This window comes from Periplaneta americana, chromosome 3 (assembly GCF_040183065.1).
Source record: "Periplaneta americana isolate PAMFEO1 chromosome 3, P.americana_PAMFEO1_priV1, whole genome shotgun sequence".
Classification (NCBI taxonomy): Eukaryota; Metazoa; Arthropoda; class Insecta; order Blattodea; family Blattidae; genus Periplaneta; species Periplaneta americana.
The window spans coordinates 20928049-20946520 of NC_091119.1; the positions used below are offsets into that span (position 1 = coordinate 20928049).

At 34.0% G+C, this 18472-nt stretch overlaps 1 protein-coding gene across 1 annotated transcript in view; it reads right to left on the reverse strand.

The window, feature by feature from the left end:
* Positions 1-7614: 7614 nt before the first annotated feature.
* Positions 7615-18472, reverse strand: part of LOC138695835 (cytochrome P450 9e2-like) — a 29198-nt gene continuing 18340 nt past the window's right edge. The window contains exons 5-8 of the mRNA XM_069820106.1: positions 18026-18206; positions 16101-16322; positions 10317-10571; positions 7615-8861 (exon numbers count right to left, since the gene is read on the reverse strand). Coding sequence (XP_069676207.1) covers positions 8692-8861; positions 10317-10571; positions 16101-16322; positions 18026-18206 — 828 coding nt within the window. The 3' untranslated portion in view covers positions 7615-8691. The remainder of the gene's footprint in view (positions 8862-10316; positions 10572-16100; positions 16323-18025; positions 18207-18472) is intronic.

The following is an 18472-nucleotide window of genomic DNA, read 5'->3' on the forward strand; positions in this document are numbered from 1 at the left end:
AGAAGTAGTGGGTAGTATTCTAGACAATAAAACGGAAGCGGTTACGTTGTGGTTATGTGTAAATAGAAAAGAGCTTGCTTCTCCCAATCTCCTTGCGCGTGATTTATACCTGTGTAAAATTAAGAACAATTGAAAGCACCCTAATGAGAAAAGTGTTTAAGTTCCTAATAAATTATAATTTTTAAGAGATGCCACAAAGAGGGTACTATTGTTAATGTATTTTTAAACTCCAAGGTTTTCTACCAAATTTACACCGCCATGTTTCGCAAGAGGAAGTGCAAAACTTCAAGTACCTTGGAACAACAGCAACAAATAATATAAATGACACTCGAAAGGAAATTAATAAAAGCAGAATAAATATGGAAAATGACTGGTATTATTCGGTTGGGAAGCTTTCGTCATGTAGTCTGATTTAAAAAATACTGAAAGTTACAATTTATAAAACTGTTATATTACCGATTGTTCAGTATGGTTGTGAAACTTGGATTCTCACTTTGAGAGAGAAACAAAAGTTAAGAGTGTTTGAGAATAAGGTTCTTTGGGGATAAGATGAAGTTACAGGAGAATGTAGGAAGTTACACAAAGCATAACTGCACGTATTGTATTCTTCACCTAAGATAATTAAGAATATTAAATCCAGACATTTGAGATGGACAGGGCATGTAGCACGTATGGGTGAATCCAGAAATTTATATAAAGTGTTAGTTGGGAGATTTGAGGGGAAAAAGACCAAAAAAGGCCCAGACATACGTTGGAGGATAATATTAAAATGAATTTGAGGGAGGTGGGATAGATATGGTGATAGGGACTGGATTGATCTTGCTCAGGATAGGGACCATTGGCGAGCTTATGTGAGGACGGCAATGAACCTCCGGGTTCTCTAAAAGCCATTTGTAAGTACATAATAATAATAATAATAATAATAATAATAATAATAATAATAATAATAATAATAATGTATGTACTTAATCACACCGCAAATGGGTATATACCCGGTGGCAGTGGTAACTAATTACGCTCAATAATGACAGTAATAAACAGAATTAATAAAAAAACAATCAATAGTAACTTAATAATAATAATAATAATAATAATAATAATAATAATACATAATAATAATAATAATAATAATAATAAAAGGTAAAGGTATCCCCATAACATGCCATGAAGGCACTTGGGGGGGCATGGATAATAATAATAATAATAATAATAATAATAATAATAATAATAATAATGTATGTATGTACTTAATCACACCGCAAATGGGTATATACCCGGTGGCAGTGGTGACTAATTACGCTCAATAATGACAGTAATAAACACAATTAATAAAAATACACTTATAATAGCTTAATAATAATAATAATAATAATAATTAATAATAATAATAATAATAATAATGTATGTACTTAATCACACCGCAAATGGGTATATACCCGGTGGCAGTGGTAACTAATTACGCTCAATAATGACAGTAATAAACACAATTAATAAAAATACACTTATAATAGCTTAATAATAATAATAATAATAATAATAATAATAATAATAATAATAATATAAGGTAAAGGTATCCCCATAACATGCCATGAAGGCACTTGGGGAGCATGGATAGTAATAATAATAATAATAATAATAATAATAATAATAATATTATAATAATAATAACAGGGAGGATCCTAAATTAAATGAAGCACGATTACTTAAAATAACATTTAAAGTAAATCTAATTTGTAATAATAATAATAATAATAATAGTAATAATAATATAATAATAAATGGATATGAGTCGTGCAACATAATATGTAGTTCCGATTTTTATCACCATGGCTTTAACATTCGCTTACAAGTTTCAATAGTCTCTCGAACTCATCCATTGAGTTGGAGGTTTTCTAATGTTATTTATCTAGCCTATGTGATGAACCTCGCGGAAGTCAACCAGAATTTCTCGTGTTCAGAAAATATCTTCGGTGCAATTCCATTTCAATACATATTTTGAGATCGAACTAAAGAAATCTGAACAATATTTCAATCTCTACTTATCACTCCAAGTAGGTGAATATGATAATTTTACACATTACATTATGTATTTTTAATTTGGACAAACGTTTTCGCTTTTTATATAAAGCATCATTAGGTCTTAACGTTACAATTTATTTACATTGAACACCATAACAAAGTTTAACAAGGGAAGGTGATTACAGATATAAGACTGTTAGGTTAAAAACATATAAAAAAGCGAATACGTTTGTCCAAATTTAAAATACATAATTTAAGGAGTAAAACTATTGTGTTCACCTAGTTGTAAAGATAAGTGTAGACTGAAATACTGTTAAGATTTGTTCAGCAAGACAACTTATCAGAATAAAAATGACATTGAAAATTTGAGAACGAAGCCGAATCGATTCGTTGTTTAGTATGATTAACAGCTCAGGAAAATATTCATCGCGTTGTCCTAAACCGAACCGAACTTTGTAGTGTTCTGTCTCAACATACTTCCAGGAAAGTTATCCTATCTGAACTGTTTATCATTTATGTAATCTTTGTTGGATATTTTCCTAAGTTTATCAGAATATTATCACATACGTTCCGCTACAATTCCCTCCATACAAACAGAAATGATCTGCGCCTTAAAGGCCCATTCACAATGAAAATTAAACATAAACATAACGTAAGCATAAAACCTTGTGTCCATGTTATTTAATGCAAGCATTCACAATGAATTACATAATCATTAACTTAATCTTAATCATGAGACGTTAACATGAAAGTTTGCAAACTCCAAACTTTCATGCTTATGTTTATGCGATTTGGAAACAGTAAACAAGCGGAAAGCGTGTTTTCACTTTTTGTTTAACATCTCATGGGCTTTGCCTACAGGCAATATTTTGATCTATTGGCCGTGATGATAGCTAGGCGCGCAACATGGAATCATATGACGAAAAGTTGATTATTTTACATCTCGTTCCTTTGATTTTAAGTATTGAAAGCCATATACTCATGCCATTGTAGTTATTAGAAACATAATTGAATAGCTAAATCGTCAGTCATTGAGCAATTCTCCATTTTTATGTAATAGATTCTGTAGTTTTGTTGATTCGGTATGTTTGTTTCCACACACGTGTTATGTTTACGTTATGTTTAATTTTCATTGTGAATGGGCCAAGGCTACTTAAGTTTGTGGCATATGTTTATGTCCTTATGTTAATGTTTACGTTATGTTTAATTTTCATTGTGAATGGGCCAAGGCTACTTAAGTTTGTGGCATATGTTTATGTGCTTATGTTAATGTTTACGTTATGTTTAATTTTCATTGTGAATGGGCCAAGGCTACTTAAGTTTGTGGCATATGTTTATGTGCTTATGTTAATGTTTACGTTATGTTTAATTTTCATTGTGAATGGGCCAAGGCTACTTAAGTTTGTGGCATATGTTTATGTGCTTATGTTAATGTTTACGTTATGTTTAATTTTCATTGTGAATGGGCCAAGGCTACTTAAGTTTGTGGCATATGTTTATGTGCTTATGTTAATGTTTACGTTATGTTTAATTTTCATTGTGAATGGGCCAAGGCTACTTAAGTTTGTGGCATATGTTTATGTGCTTATGTTAATGTTTACGTTATGTTTAATTTTCATTGTGAATGGGCCAAGGCTACTTAAGTTTGTGGCATATGTTTATGTGCTTATGTTAATGTTTACGTTATGTTTAATTTTCATTGTGAATGGGCCAAGGCTACTTAAGTTTGTGGCATATGTTTATGTGCTTATGTTAATGTTTACGTTATGTTTAATTTTCATTGTGAATGAGTCTTTACTGTCTGAACTGCTAGAAGCGGTATCTGGCAACTAGTTAATGTCAAATGACCCTTGTAGTTATTTCTAATTACATATCAATCATATTCCTTGACCGCCAAAGTAGAGCTTATGTAAATAAACAGATTAGTTGCGCAACATATTTGTAATACTCGTTGCGTAATAATTTAGACGCTTAATATAGAATTTGCTTAACCCTTTGAAGCGCAGTGGTTACAGTACATAACCACCTTTTAAATTTGACTTTCCTGCCTATTTATAGTGTGATTTTTATTTCAAAACTAATGCGCTGCGTTCATTGATCCCTAGTAACTACAGAAGAATTTTATTTTCCCTATATTTGTGTTGCTCCACTAAGATGGCCGATGTTGTTGTGTGTAGTTGGGGTGCGGAAGACTCGCTGCGTGTTTTTATTTCAGTTGTATGCTAAAATATCACAGTTACGTAAGTTTCTATTTAGTATTATTTGTCTTGCGGTCTTTTAGAACATATTTCAGTAACAAGATTGTAATTTCTTCGACACATGTGGCGTCAATATACATAGAAATAATGTGATGGTTTCAAAACGTAACCACTACGTAAACAGGGTAGTTATGCTTACCATATCCAACAAAATGTTTCATTTTTGTGTCAGTTTATTCATCATGGCTACAAGGAAGAGATGGTTGGTGACAATCACAAAGTGTTTTTGACAACTTTTTCACAAGTTTGAATCTGATGATCTCTAACGGAGCAAAATATGTATGCATGTGGTACAGTTAGACATGGGCGTATTGGTTTACCACACGACGAAAGAAGAGACCGCGATATGAAACGTGGTGAGAGTGATAGCCGTACGTCATATGCTGGAGTGTCCTGGCTCAAGTGGAAGGATAGAAGGTCCATTCTTTTCCATTCTAATTACCACGCAACACATGTGAAGTGGCACTTTGCCGTAATGAAACCAGAAACTGTTTCCTTTTGTATCATTCGCAATAAGTCTGAAGACATTGTGTTCTGCAGTATTGCATAGTGGTTTTACCATGAAACCACCCATTTTCTGTGTAAAAAATGGAAGTTTTTAAGATTTTTTAAATTTGAGGCACTTCTCTTAGACAAATAAAAGTTTAATTTCATTGCAAACACAATTTTTTATTTCCTTCCCAAATTCGTGCATCGAAGGGTTAAGAATATCTTGGCCTTACTCACTCACTCACTCACTCACTCACTCACTCACTCACTCACTCACTCACTCACTCACTCACATATTTACAAAAGGCTCTTAAAGAACCCGGAGGTTCATTGCCGCCCCCACATAAGCCCGCCATCGGTCCCTATTCTAAGCAAGATTAATCCAGTCACAAGCATCATATCCCATCTCCCTCAAATCCATTTTAATATTATCCTCTCATCCACGTTTCGGCTCCACAAAGGTATTCTTACCTCAGGTATCTCAGCTAACACTGTATCCATACGTGCTACATGCTCTGCCCACCTCAAATGACTGGATTTAATGTTGCTATTTGAGGCGCTTAGTTTCAAAATCAGATACATCACTAAAACATAATTTTTCAGTATGAAGGAAAAACGTTTGCAAGGAACCAAGGATTTGCAACCAATACTATTCTTTCATCATACAAATCCATGTGATGTATCTGGCTTTGGAGCATAACAGTGCTATAGAGCAGTTGTATTTTTTTATTTTATTTTATTGGGTTATTTTACGACGCTGTATCAACATCTAGGTTATTTAGCGTCTGAATGAAATGAAGGTGATAATGCCGGTGAAATGAGTCCGGGGTCCAGCACCGAAAGTTACCCAGCATTTCCTCGTATTGGGTTGAGGGAAAACCCCGGAAAAAACCTCAACCAGGTAACTTGCCCCGACCGGGATTCGAACCCGGGCCACCTGGTTTCGCGGCCACACGCGCTGACCGTTACTCCACAGGTGTGGACTAGCAGTTGTAGAATCGTATGAAGATATGAAATATAACATTTTCGAAAAAGAAAAGTGATGTAGCCTTCTGATTTTGCAACTACACACCTTAATTATGTTAGATGAAGAATACAATACGTGCAGTTTTGCGTTGTGTAACTTTCTCCATTCTCCTGTAACTTCATCTTATCCCCAAAGCACTTTATTCTCGAACGCCTTAACCTCTGTTCCTATCTCAGAGTGAGAGTCCAAGTTTCACAACCATACGGAACAACTGGTAATATAACTGTTTTATAAATTTTAGCTTTCAGTTTCTTTGAAAGCAGACTAAATGACAAAAGCTTCTCAACTTAGTAATAGCCGGTATTTCCCATATTTATTCTGCGTTTAATTTCTTCTCGAATGTCATTATTATTTGTTATTATTTCCTGCAGGATATTTGAATTTGTTCACCTTTTTAAAAGATAAATTTCCATATTTTATATTTCCATTTCATTTTATGTTCTGGTCACAAGACATAATCATATACTTTGTTTTTCCAGTATTTACTTCCAAATCTAACTCATTGCTTGCTTCAAGTAAAATTCCAGTGTTGTCCCTAATGATTTGTATATTTTCTCCTAACAAACGTCATCGGTGTAAATAAGCAGCTGATGTAACTCGTTCGATTCCAAACCCTCTCTGTGTTACTGAACTTTATTCAACTGGTATTATTTGAAGTTTTCGTATTTTATGGTGTTATAAGAAAAAATTCATGATACCTTAAAATATGACGCATTTCTTTCGTAATATCTTCGTTTCAAGGAGTTTCTATGTGTCTGACTGTAGTAAACCTTTTGGTACCACTTAAACTTCAATTCTGTTCGTGCTTTTATAAGACACAGAAGTGGTGAAATATCACAACCTTACCTCACTCCACTACAAATATTCTTTCATTATTACTTCTAACGACTATCAAATTTTATTTATTTACCTTATAAACTGTTTGTTATAATTTATTCTAGTGCATGAAATGTTGATAAAACCTGCAACAATTTATTACCACACTTTTTATAGAGCTTTTTAAAATTAATAAAAGCAACACGCATCTAGAAATTAATTCGATTAGTAATTTTAATGTAAAATACTAATAAGAACAGAGCATTCTTGAAGAAAGCCATTCTGTTCTTCGCCAATAATATTTTCATGGAACTTGGTTTTGGAAATGAAATATAAGTTGACTGTCCACATGAGACAAAGTATGTACATCTGTAAAGCAGTGAGTGAGATGGGGAAGAAAAGGAAAGGGGAGAAAAAATAAATGTATAAGAAGAGGCACGAACATATAGAAAAGAAAAAAAGACTGAAAAAGGAACAGTGAAGGCAAATGAAGAAAATAAAAATAGAAAGAGCCAAACACTTAAAGAAAGAAAAGGAAATAGAGGTGCAAAAACGAAGAAGGCAAGAAGGAAGACAAGAGAGTGTTTCTTTTTTTATTATTTTATTTTTTCTAAGTTTTACTCTAAGAATTCTTAGATATTAGAAACATTAGCTCGACGATAAAGAAAGTGACTATCGAACCACAGACTATACCTATTCACATTCCATCACACATTTTGGAACCACTTAAATCTTAGGGATCTATGGAGGAAGGATATTTTGAAGATAGAACACTCAGTTGTAAATACAAACATAGATGTAAATTTATTGTTCCCTGTAATTCTGTTCATTTCATCCATAATTTAGTCTTCAATTAGTAATCATCACAGCAATTTATAGAACACTCAGTTGTAAATACAAACATAGATGTACATTTATTGTTCCCCGTAATTCTGTTCATTTCATCCATAATTTAGTCTTCAATTAATAATCATCACAGCAATTTATAGAACACTCAGTTGTAAATACAAACATAGATGTACATTTATTGTTCCCCGTAATTCTGTTCATTTCATCCATAATTTAGTCTTCAATTAATAATCATCACAGCAATTTATAGAACACTCAGTTGTAAATACAAACATAGATGTAAATTTATTGTTCCCCGTAAATCTGTTCATTTCATCCATAATTTAGTCTTCAATTAATAATCATCACAGCAATTTACAGAACGCTCAGTTGTAAATACAAAACCATAGATGTACATTTACTGTTCCCCGTAATTCTGTTCATTTCATCTATAATTTAGTCTTCAATGAACAATCATCACAGCAATTTATAGAACACTCAGTTGTAAATACAAACATAGATGTACATTTATTGTTCCCCGTAATTCTGTTCATTTCATCCATAATTTAGTCTTCAATTAATAATCATCACAGCAATTTATAGAACACTCAGTTGTAAATACAAACATAGATGTAAATTTATTGTTCCCCGTAATTCTGTTCATTTCATCCATAATTTAGTCTTCAATTAATAATCATCATAGCAATTTATAGAACACTCAGTTGTAAATACAAACATTGATGTAAATTTATTGTTCCCCGTAATTCTGTTCATTTCATCCATAGGCTAATTTAGTCTTCAATTAATAATCATCACAGCAATTTATAGAACACTCAGTTGTAAATACAAACATAGATGTACTTTTTTGTTCCCCGTAATTCTGTCATCTCATCCATAATTTAGTCTTCAAATAATCATCACAGCAATTTATAGAACACTCAGTTGTAGATTCAAACATAGATGTACTTTTTTGTTCCCCGTAATTCTGTTCATTTCATCCATAATTTAGACTTCAAATAATCATCACAGCAATTTATAGAACACTCATTTGTAAATTCAAACATAGATGTACTTTTTTGTACCCCGTAATTCTGTTCACTTCATCCATAATTTAGTCTTCAAATAATCATCACAGCAATTTATAGAACATAGATGTACATTTGTTGTGGCCCGTAATTCTGTTCAATTCATCCATAAATTAGCCTTCAAACAATCATCACAGCAATTTATAGAACTAGTTTTCAATTTTCCACACTATGCTTCTCTCTGCTCTAGTCCCAGCCAGAATCCACCGTCCACAGTCATGTGGAAGCCTCCCTTCGAGATCTGTAGTGGAATAGGAGTCTTGGATACGACTTTGATGTTGAACCGCGTCAGCAGATGAACAAGTGCAATCTTGGCTACCATTAGTGCAAAACGATTCCCTGAAATTGAATTATAACATGCTTACATTACGTACATTATATTTCGTTGCCTACATTTGTTTATCTTTTATTAAACTAATCATGTCTATCTTCATGTGTGTACTTTCAGTACTTTCTATACATACTTCTAAACATAACTTATACCCTAGATCATAGCCTATATAGCTACCCAGATTGCTCGGCGTTATAGGTTTTGACGGTAACCACTTTTGTCAGGTATACTATGCTGCCATCTACTTGTTACATAAGGAGTTACGTCATAACTCCCATTTGAATTGCATTAGCGACTGTACTGCCATCTTCTGTTCGTTTATGGCGGACGGGTGGCGATCCTGGCGGTTGTTCTCTTCAAAGTGTAACCGATTTTAACATAGGAATGAGCAATCTATATGTGATCTGGGCTTATGCAAACCTCACCAAATAAACTATAAAATAGTAATATTAATAATAATATAATAATAATAATAATAATACTTACTGGCTTTTAAGGAACCCGGAGGTTCATTGCCGCCCTCACATAAGTCCGCCATTGATCCCTATCCTGAGCAAGATTAATCCATTCTCTATCATCATATCCCACCTCCCTCAAATCCATTTTAATATTATCTTCCCATCTACGTCTCGGCCTCCCTAAAGGTCTTTTCCCTCTGGCCTCCCAACTAACACTCTATATGCATTTCTGGATTCGCCCATACGTGCTACATGCCCTGCCCATCTCAAACGTCTGGATTTAATGTTCCTAATTATGTCAGGTGAAGAACACAATGCGTGCAGCTCTGTGTTGTGTAACTTTCTCCATTCTCTTGTAATTTAATTCCTCTTAGCCCCAAATATTTTCCTAAGCACCTTATTCTCAAACATCCTTAATCTCTGTTCCTCTCTTTATAGTGAGAGTCCAAGTTTCACAACCATATAGAACAACCGGTAATATAAATGTTTTATAAATTCTAACTTTCAGATTTTTGACAGCAGACTGGATGATAAAATTTTCTCAACCGAATAATAACAGGCATTTCCCACATTTATTCTGTGTTTAATTTCCTCCCGAGTATCATTTATATTTGTTACTGTTGCTCCAAGATATTTGAACTTCTCCACCTCTTCAAAAGATAAATTTCCAATTTTTATATTTCCATTTCGTACAATATTCTCGTCACGAGACATAATCATATACTTTGTCTTTTCGGGATTTATTTCCAAACCTATCTCTTTACTTGCTTCCAATAAAATTCCCGTGTTTTCCCTAATAATAATAATAATAATAATAATAATAATAATAATAATAATAATAATAATAATAATAATAATAATAAATAAAGTAATCTTATTCTTTCATTGACATTTAAACGCTCGCTGTTCATTGATTATATTATTAGAAAGCTATAGAAAAAAACTATGCTATGAATGAACAAAACTGCAGCTCACTTGCTGAATATGCAGTAACTAGTTACTTACCGATGCAGTTTCTTGGACCCAAGCCAAATGGTAAATATGTGTATTGATTGATATTATCTTTGTTCTCATCACTGAATCTCTCTGGATCGAACTTCTCAGGGTTGGGGAAGTATTTCGGGTCGTGATGCAGACCATACACAGGTACCCATATACCTTGACCTGGCTGTAGAGTGCATGGTGGATCAGACTGTAAGGTGTATGTCTTGATGCACTTCCTGTCTAATGCCCCTGCTGGAGGATATACGCGTAGGGTTTCTACAACAAGAGAATCACAACAATTAAACGAAGTTGTCACTGTAACCGGCATGATCATTATTTTCAGTTCTGCACTTATTTCTATAACTTTATCTCTTATTTAAGCTTGTCATTTAAATTCATTGCATTGTCTAGGCCAGCCGTGGCGAAAAGGCCATGGTGCGCCGAGCCACTGTGTAAGCTGCAACGTGCATAGCACCTATGGAGGGAGGCGGACAACCGAAGGGGAAGTTGTTTAGGAAGTGTAACGAAGAAAGAAATGAACAAGAAAACATAGGACACATTATCACAACCTAAAATTAGCTGTCTTCAGAATGTCTCTGCGACAAAGTTTCAAAATCAGGAATTATGTCACTTACTGCCCGTCGTAGTTGATCACGAAGGTATTTGTCTGTAAGTCGTGATCTAAATTTGGTTTTTACTATTTTCATTGTTGAAAATAATTTTTCACAAACGTAAGTTACAGCGAACATGGCTTCAACAGAGCAAGCGAAAGAACGAAGCTTCAAATATTTATTTTTTTTCCAAAGATTTGAAAAGTTCAATATCTGTCAAGTCCTTACATCTAGCTTTCATTTAACGTCACATTGTAAATCTGTAAGTTAAAATTGAAAATCTAACCGCATTATTCGTATGTCTGCTGTAAAAGAATCGACGTACAGAGATAATAATAATAATAATAATAATAATAATAATAATAATAATAATAATAATTACTTCCTGGCTTTTAAGGAACCCGGAGGTTCATTGCCGCCCTCACATAAGCCCGCCATTGGTCCCTATCCTGAGCAAGATTAATCCAGTCTCTACCATCATATCCTATCTCCCTCAAATCCATTTTAATATTATCTTCCCATCTACGTCTCGGTCTCCCCAAAGGTCTTTTTCCCTCCGGCCGCCCAACTAACACTCTATATGCATTTCTGGATTCGCCCATACGTTCTACATGCCCTGCCCATCTCAAACGTCTGGATTTTATGTTCCTAATTATGTCAAGTGAAGTATATAATGCGTGCAGCTCTGCGTTGTGTAACTTTCTCCATTCTCCTGTAACTTCATCCCTCTTAGCCCAAAATATTTTCCTAAGAACCTTGTTCTAAAACACCCTTAATCTCTGTTCCTCTCTCAAAGTGAGAGTCCAAGTTTCACAACCATACAGAACAACCGGTAATATAACTGTTTTATAAATTCTAACTTTCAGACTTTTTGACAGAAGACTAGATGACAAAAGCTTCTCAACCGAATAATAACAGGCATTTCCCATATTTATTCTGCGTTTAATTTCCTCCCGAGTGTCATTTAGATTTGTTACTGTTGCTCCAAGATATTTGAATTTTTCCACCTCTTCGAAGGATAAATCTCCAATTTTTATATTTCCATTTAGTACAATATTCTGGTCACGAGACATAATCATATACTTAGTCTTTTCGGGATTTACTTCCAACCCTATCGCTCTACTTGCTTGAAGAAGAATTTCCGTGTTTTCCCTAATTGTTTGTAGATTTTCTCCTAACATATTCACGTCATCCGCATAGACAAGAAGCTGATGTAACCCGTCAATTCCAAACCCTCTGTGTTATCCTGAACTTTCCTAATGGCATATTCTAGAGCGAAGTTAAAAAGTAAAGGTGATAGTGCATCTCTCTGCTTTAGCCCGCAGTGAATTGGAAAAGCATCAGATAGAAAATGGCCTATACGGACTCTGCTGAAAGTTTCACTAAGACACATTTTAATTAATCGAACTGGTTTCTTGGCAATACCAAATTCAATAAGAATATTATATAGAACTTCTCTCTTAACCGAGTCATACGCCTTTTTGAAATCTATGAATAACTGATGCACTGTACCTTTATACTCCCATTTTTTCTCCAATATCTGTCGAATACAAAAAATCTGATCAATAGTCGATCTATTACGTCTAAAACCACGCTGATGGTCCCAAATAATTTCATCTACATATGGAGTTAATCTTCTCAAAAGGATATTCGACAAAATTTTGTACGACGTCAACAAAAGTGACATTCCTCGAAAGTTACTACAGTTAGTCTTGTGCCCCTTCTTAAAAATAGGTACGATTATGCACTCCTTCCATTGTCCTGGTACAATTTCCTTTTCCCAAATTGCAAATAATAATAATAATAATAATAATAATAATAATAATAATAATAATAATAACACTTAACCTTTTAATGTTTCATCAGCAACATGTAGTAACTTATAATGCCGTTTTATGTTAAACATCCGTTTTCCTAGTAATATTTGTGAACAAATCATACATTTAATATTTTCATCATATTGTAAGCAAAAGAATGCATCCTCCCATCCTACTTGAAACTTTCGTTTTTTATAGAGGTACATGGTTTCGAGAGAGATATTGCGACGATACGCCACTCGCAGGTCCGAGACAAATACAAATAGAACGGAGTTTGACTCCAGTGAGTGAGAGGGTGGGGGTTGTAGGTAGGAAGCGAGAGAAAAGCACTGCGAGCCACAATGTGCTCGTGAGTCCCATTTTCGCCGCGCCTGGTCTAGGTTATTTAGCGTCTGTATTGGTGATAGCGCTAGTATATGGCGAGATAAAGTCGACTCGCCATGTGATTTCTTGACATTCACCTTACAGTTTGGGAAATCCTGGTAGAAAATCCAATAATTATTATCCGAAACAGGAGTGGAATCCATGCTGCAATCAGTAGCTAAACACACCTACCGTTTGTCGTTTGTTATTGGAGAGTAATTTAGCTTTTTTCAATGACATTTGCTTTTTCACAAGGTTTAAGCTAGAAAATAAATAATTGTCGCAAAAGTGCACAAATGAAAAATTATATTTGTGCGAGATCGTGCGTATTTACTTGGTTTCCGCACAAAACCAATCCTCGGAAAGTCTAAAATTCCTCATTCTGTATTCCCAACCTAACACACATAACAATTTCCCTCTTCTTACCGCTTAAGTGACATATTGATTTTACTGCTTTAGGCTTTTAACATATTATTTTTAGAGATGTTCAATATAGTAACAATTATAAATTGGAAACTTACCATTGCAATTTCACCTAAATTGCACTGTTAATTATTGTTTTTAAATATTTGCAAAAATTAAGTAAACTCTACAACTCCACTAAAGTTACTGCATTCGTGATGCAAGTAACATTAAGGAAGCAGTGAAAAAAATCAACAAGATTTATAGACTGGGGGAAGAAAAAGACAGACGTATATCACGGCCTGCTGCAGTATAGTAAACACAGAAAACATTTTAAAGCAACAATGTTGAAGATAGATATTTTTGTTTTCCAAAATTGCCGTCATTGAACAGAAACCAAGATGGAGATTTCATTGCAACTAATTAGAAATTCCTCTTTCAGGTATGTAATAAACGATCTTCGCACAAAATAATGTACGATACACGAGCGGTATGTTTTCTTTCAGTTCTCGGAAATTAAAAAAGCTCAACTACGTTTCGCTTTTTCAAACTTTTCCTCGAACATGAAAACTTCAACATACCGCTCTTGTAACGCATATTACTATTGTGCAAATTGCGAAATCATTTTGAAATATTTTAAATAATTGTGCAGAAAGATAAAATTAATATACTGTAGTATGCAGAAACAAAAATTTATATAATTTTTTTCTTGTAGTTTTATTACTTTCAATCCATCTTACCACAGTCTAGGTATACTTATGTAAGTAAAACATTATACGTAGGTATGTTTAGAACCAATTACTGCTGAATTTGCATCACATTAAAATACGTTATTTTATGGGCATTCTAAACATTGAAATTCTTTACTAGTAGGCCCTTCAAGATTTATTGTTAGCAGAATACTAACTCTTTTTACTGAAAGGCGGTTTCTAATTCCAGTTTTTACAAGATTCATGCAACTAAATCCTTGCTCACAATTTACAGCATGCGATGGAATTATATAAATCAATTAGAAGAAATTGTTTACTTAACGTACTACATGAATTTCACCAACTCTTTGAAATAAATTTCTGAACGCCTATTGCTCAATACCTTTTTGAACAATGCCCATGCCATTAGCATTTCATTTAAATTCAGATTAGTTCAAATACATCTCTGATTTCATTTTCTCAATTACCATCTTCTTTTCTGAAGTCCAATGTGGTTGTCGCATTTTTGCACATTTACATTCAAAGTTTGTTGCATTTTTAGAAGTCAAGTAGCAAAATGCGACAAATGCGACTGTGGCTTAGACCCTGCTTTTTCATTAGAGTGTACTAATTTAACATAAGGGTCCTGTGAAATTTAATATCCTTCAAGTTAGGTTACGGGTTTAAAAAGGTCAAGAATCACTGTTCCTGACGGAATGAAAACCACGACAGGATTTGCTGTGCTTTAAGCATAAAATGACGCCAGGTAAAAGAGAATTTCTTAAATTGTTATTTAAAAAATAAATTATCTAAATTTTGCTGTAGGAGAATATGGAAATCAGAGGTCTGCATCGGACGTTTTCGCTCGAGCGCCAAGTAGTTCATAGTATAATCCGATAGGTAGCTCACATGCATGATGGGTAAAATTGTCACGAGCGATAAATCCTCGAACGGTATAAGTCGAGCGTTAGACATTCGTTCTTGTTACAGTGATGAACTGTGTAGTAACATCATAGATGTTTATCATTTCAAAACTTTGCAGTGTTTAACTAACCTCTCCATAGTGCAACTACAAAACTTGCTTTAAAATGTAATATAAGTGTTGTAAGTAATTTTTTTCCCCCCACACAGGAGTGATTTTGTTTTTGCCACATCTGATAGATGTTATTGGATGTAAATGCAATTATTACAAACGGAGAACACAATCACGATAATGCAAGAACTGTATCAAGTTTTCTAGTAATAATAATAATAATAATAATAATCTAATAATTAGTGTATCAATATTTGCGTCTGTAACAGTTGTGCAGCATGATTTTTCGTTTTATTATATTTTCTGTGACGTTATCTCTGTACTAATATTGTTATTAATTTACTGCTATATCAATAATATTTTGTAAAACGTTTCTACATTGTCGCAGTATATAGGCGGAACACTATGTATGGACCTATCATATTATATATGTGGTAAATGAAATATTGAATAATTATTAATTAGTAATAATAACTGTATATCGAAGTTTTTCATACTATTTTATTTATAACTTCATGTTCCTGTTTTGGTACGTTCCATTGACTGTTCCATTAAACGTTTGTCATAAACGCAGAAAATAAAGCCTTATTTTCACCGTGTGAGCAAAACATATGTGTATCTTATCTGTCGCCTTCCATACAAGATAAAAATGTCGGTGAGATGACCTTGTACTGTGCTTCTATTTATTACGAGCGTATCACGACCGATCGTATCTCACTCGAGGGTGCGACACTCGACCGAGTTCAAGCGAGCGATTTAACTCCAATGCAGCACTCTGAAGGAAACAAAGTAACTAAAATGTGTTCCTGTCTTTTTCTGAACTTAGTAAGGCAGATGAATTATACGAGTAATAACCTTAAAGTAGCTTTCGAACTTCCGTTTTCACACACCTGAAACCACCATGTCCAGGTACTTCATACTGTGAACTGCTTCATAAGTCAGTTTTCCTCCGTCTTTCTCCAGAGTCTCGTCTATCTCCTTCTGCAGTCGACTTTGTACGTCTGGATGTGTAGCCAGCAGGTGTGATGCAAAGCAAAGCAGTGTCGAGGATGCGTCAAATCCAGCGAAAAAGAAATTTACTGCCTGGGCAGTTAGGTCGTCAGCATCCCATTCTGTAATTGGTAAACAAAAAAGAAAAAAGTAAGCATCCATATATTGGGACACAATGATGAACTTATGCGATACATTTCAGAAGATTAAGTACAAACTCTAAAGAACTTGACCTGCCTAGAAATGAACAACGCCAGCATTTGTTTCCTCACAATCTACTATTATCGTCTGTATTAATCTTTTCCATGACAACAGATCATATCAACAGGAATCACAACCATATGAAGTTATTCCTGATCGAAACACATTCCACATAAAGTATGCCTGCAGTTAGTGCCAATAATTTACAAAAAAAAAAAATAGAAGTTTTGTAGCATACAATGAAAAAAGAGAGGTGAAGGAATAGGAGAAGGTGAGGAACTAGGAGAAGGAAGAAATGGAATTGACTGTCATAATTTAAAACTAAAAAAAAACTACATGAAATATGCTGTATGTCATTCTCAAACAATTAAAAGAACAGAATAGCTTACACTACATTACGGACGAATGAGTAATCCTTTAGATGTTCTTAAACAATTAGAAAAACACAGCTTGCACTACACTAAACTACGCACTAATGAGTAATCCTTTCAGTACTCATAAAAGACTGAGCTGAACTGCACGTATACAACTCCCGATAAAAGTCCTTGAACTCGTCGCGTACGACAGGCGTACCACAGTCTACTATATACAGTCGCGAAGCTTGAGGTGATTTTTTGCAAATCTCGTGATAAAGCGCTCCAAGCGGTTAGCAACTAGAAACAATAGACTGTCCACGGTCGACTTTGGACTGAATCGTATTTCCATCGAGTGCTAGCTCGTTGCGTATTTCACATTGATGCTTGTGAAATGTTCATTATTGGTTGTAATGAAAATGTTAATGGCTAAAATACAATAATTGGAATAATAATATTTTACTAGAGACGTAGAAAAATTAAGTTTGTTTTAATGAAATTTATTGATCACGTTTTATTTTCAATTCTGGTGGGATTATTATTGCTTAGGACTACTTTTTTTTTCAAAGGATATGTTTTTAATTACAGCTGTTAATTTTGTTGTTATTTTTATTTGTTACTTTATTAGAGACGTAGAAAAAGTCTATTACAATAACATTTATTGATCACGTTTTATTTCCAATTCTGGTGTGACTATTATTGCTTAACCTCATGCCACTTTGTTAACTACGTAAGCCTACACTACAAGTACCGGTACACGTACATAAGTTAATCCATTAATTCATATTTCCATTATTATTGTTGTAAAGGGAAATGCAAATTAATATTTATTGGTTTCATAGTTAATTATCGCTATAATCTTGAATGAGTGAAGCGATTATAGTAAATTTCAGTTCGTTTTGCACAAACAAAAATAATATTAACCTATTTCTTGCAGGTATCTTCGAGTTTATGGTGGAATTTAATATACTTCATTAAAATAATAAATTAACTTTATGCATTTAATATTTCAATAATGGAAGGAAGGTGTTAATTTTTCCAAAAGAACACAACGAAAGTGTAACATATTTTGTCGGCTGCTAGGAGAGAGATCTGCGATGATGAGGCGATAGTAGCGATCCTAGTGGTGGGCAACTATCCATGTTTGCATTTTTACTACATATTGAGCTTCGCGACTGTATATAGTAGACTGTGGGCGTACTGTGGGAGGCAATATTTCTATACGTTCTGTGGAAACTTACATAGAGGACTCTGTAATAGGGATTACTCACTCGGTTTCGGTGCTTTTCCAATGATTTCATTGGGCAGCACAGTCTCCTTCTTCGCCTGCATGAGTAGGTGGATCATATCTGGCCGAAATATATCTTTATCTTCCCTTGTTGCCATTGTATCGTGCACCAGTGATCGGAAGAAATTTAACACAGCTTTTGACATGAATTTGAGGTTCAACAGCTGAAAGAGAAAATCTCGAATTAGAGAAATACAGTAGGCCCATCTGTTATGCAGTATATTTACCACAATGTCTAATTTAGACCCATCGTAAAATGGGGATTTTAAGCACTGAAAGGCTGAAATAAAATTACAGTACTCTACCTTGATCAAAACTACTTCCGACTTGACAGCTTACAGAGAAAGGGGAGCAATGTTGTCATGTTGCCCATCTTTCGTTTATTTTTTTTTTATTTTATTGGGTTATTTTACGACGCTGTATCAACATG